Raw genomic sequence first — 2,089 nt, 5'->3', positions numbered from 1 at the left:
AGCAAGGTAGCCCCCAATTAAAAAGTCAACTATGCATGCAAATGCTGAGCTCAATAATTGTTGGTGCTTCAAACAGTTTGTAATTGAGAATCCACCAACCATTATTTCTTTCCTTTTCTTTTTCTTTTTTTTTAAAAGAAAAATTTTAAAACAAAAAAAAAATCTTCACCGAGGTAAATTTGTAGTAATGAAGTGGCAAGCACTGAAACTGAAAAGATGCATATATAGAGTTTGCAACGATCAAATACTATTTTTAATTAATAAAATTAAAACAAAATTAATAGTAAAATCGATTGCTACAATCGATCAATTGCTAGGGCATATTTAGGCACCCAATTGAATGTCTGTCTCTGGTAAAATGGCGGCGATAAAGTTATCGTGAGAAAAAAAAAAAGATCGTTGCATATATATACAAGGAACTCAATGTCGATAATCAGAACAGAGCAGACGTACATGATCGGATCGTTCCCATGTTCCTCACCTTCCATTCAATCTAATTCGATCTTTCTTTCCTCAACCTACGCTTTCACTCTCTTAGATGCTTTACTCGATTTCTTAGTCTCCGCCGCCGCCTCCGTGTCTGCGACAGAAGTCAGCTTCTCCATGTTGATCACGTGCTCATGGACCGCCGACGGCATGGCTACAGGCTGATCTTCTTCTCCGTCCTTCTCCTCTGCGGCGGCGGCGGCGGCGGCGGAGGAATCCAGTGGCGCGTCGGGGTTCGGGGTGGGATTCATCTCTGCGAGCTTGACGATGTGCCCGGAGATCATCGCGATGTGCTCTGCGATTTTGCTGATGTGCTCTGTCACCGTCGGCTCCTTGGTGTTGCTGCTCTCGCCCACCTCCACCTCGACCACTCGCTTGCCGCGCTGATCCTTCTCCTCCTCCAGCTGCTGCGGCATCTCCAGGTCCAGGCTCGAGGCGCGGGGCGGTTCCGATCCCTCGACCACATGCGTGGCGGACCTCGAACTCCTCCCCTGCCTCGCACGCCGGTCCTTCTTCTTGATGAAGATGAGCACCTGCGGGAATCAACTCAAGCCGCGTCAGAAACCGATCGAGAAGATCGATCGATCGCCATCGGTGCATGAGTTCCTGGTGTAGCCGTACCTCCGAAGTCAAGATGGGGATCGACGCCACCGGCACGATGAAGCTGCTGGTCTCGCTGGCAGCATCGTCCTCTTCCACTGCGTCTGCAAATTCTGAGTCTCGAGCTGCGGAGGTCTCTCCGCTTCCGTCTTCAGCTGCCGCGGCCGCCGCCTCTCTCGGCCCGCAGCCCATCCTCTTGTAAATCACGTAGATCACCATCTGTGCCACTCCGAAGAAGAACCCTATCACGGTCGGTATCTATGCACAGGCTCAACGCGTCAGTCAATTTTTTTTAAAAAAAAACAGAAAATTGAAATTGATTTTTTAAATGACTAAAATAAAACTGCGTACAATCAACCTATATTAATAGAAATGAGAGTTTCGTGTATCAAACTATCCTAATTTTATATGCATTTTGTTTAGTTTATTTACCGTAACAAAAATGTCATGGCTGAAGACTCCGTATCCTAGCCATATCGCGGCACTCAAGGTCAAGCAGAATGACATGCCGATGGGCATGAACTCAACACTTCGAGTGCGCACCACAACCCTCTGAAAAACACACTAACAATTAGGTACTTCATAGCCTAATTCACAAGCGAACTAGACAGAATGACTTCTTACGATGATGCTCAATGGGGCCGCGTAGACGCTGATCGAGAAGGCGACGCAGATCCAACCGAGAATTGTGGCACGGTTCGAGCCGTCGAACATGAATTGAGTCACCGCGACGATCAAGGCGAAGAGTACCAAATTCAAGCCCACGAACATTTGGATCGTCCTCATCTGCCTCGACGATAATCAAATTAGTGATCATAATTTGTTAACACAAAGAATATAGTAATAATAATAATAATTTGTATTGAGAGAACAAATTACCCTATCTTTCTTTGGGGCGTAGATGACATAGATGATGATGTATGCGGACTCGATGAAGCACCCGACGAAATTAATCATAATTAGGAGCATTGATCTGGATGGTTTGTTGTACGCATAATAAGTC

General features: G+C 46.1%; 1 protein-coding gene across 1 annotated transcript; it reads right to left on the bottom strand.

Annotated features, from left to right (window-relative positions):
* Positions 1-230: 230 nt before the first annotated feature.
* On the bottom strand, positions 231-1,872 carry LOC121987025. Its single transcript, XM_042540939.1, has 4 exons — positions 1,711-1,872; positions 1,519-1,638; positions 1,108-1,344; positions 231-1,019 (listed from the first exon to the last, which is right to left on the bottom strand). The coding sequence occupies exons 1-4, from the start codon at positions 1,870-1,872 to the stop codon at positions 519-521; spliced, it is 1,020 nt and encodes a 339-aa protein (XP_042396873.1). The 3' UTR covers positions 231-518.
* Between the last annotated feature and the right edge of the window lie 217 nt (positions 1,873-2,089).

This window comes from Zingiber officinale, chromosome 5B (assembly GCF_018446385.1).
Source record: "Zingiber officinale cultivar Zhangliang chromosome 5B, Zo_v1.1, whole genome shotgun sequence".
Lineage (NCBI taxonomy): Eukaryota > Viridiplantae > Streptophyta > Magnoliopsida > Zingiberales > Zingiberaceae > Zingiber > Zingiber officinale.
This window is presented reverse-complemented; position numbering and strand designations above follow the sequence as displayed.

Excerpts from the sequence above, each read along its gene's own strand:
- LOC121987025 (XM_042540939.1), bottom strand. The coding sequence starts at position 1,872 with ATGAGGACGATCCAAATGTTCGTGGGCTTGAATTTGGTACTCTTCGCC. Across the intron at positions 1,639-1,710 it reads CGGCCCCATTGAGCATCATC|AGGGTTGTGGTGCGCACTCG; the intron begins GTAAGAAGTCAT and ends TGTGTTTTTCAG. Across the intron at positions 1,020-1,107 it reads TCCCCATCTTGACTTCGGAG|GTGCTCATCTTCATCAAGAA; the intron begins GTACGGCTACAC and ends TGATTCCCGCAG.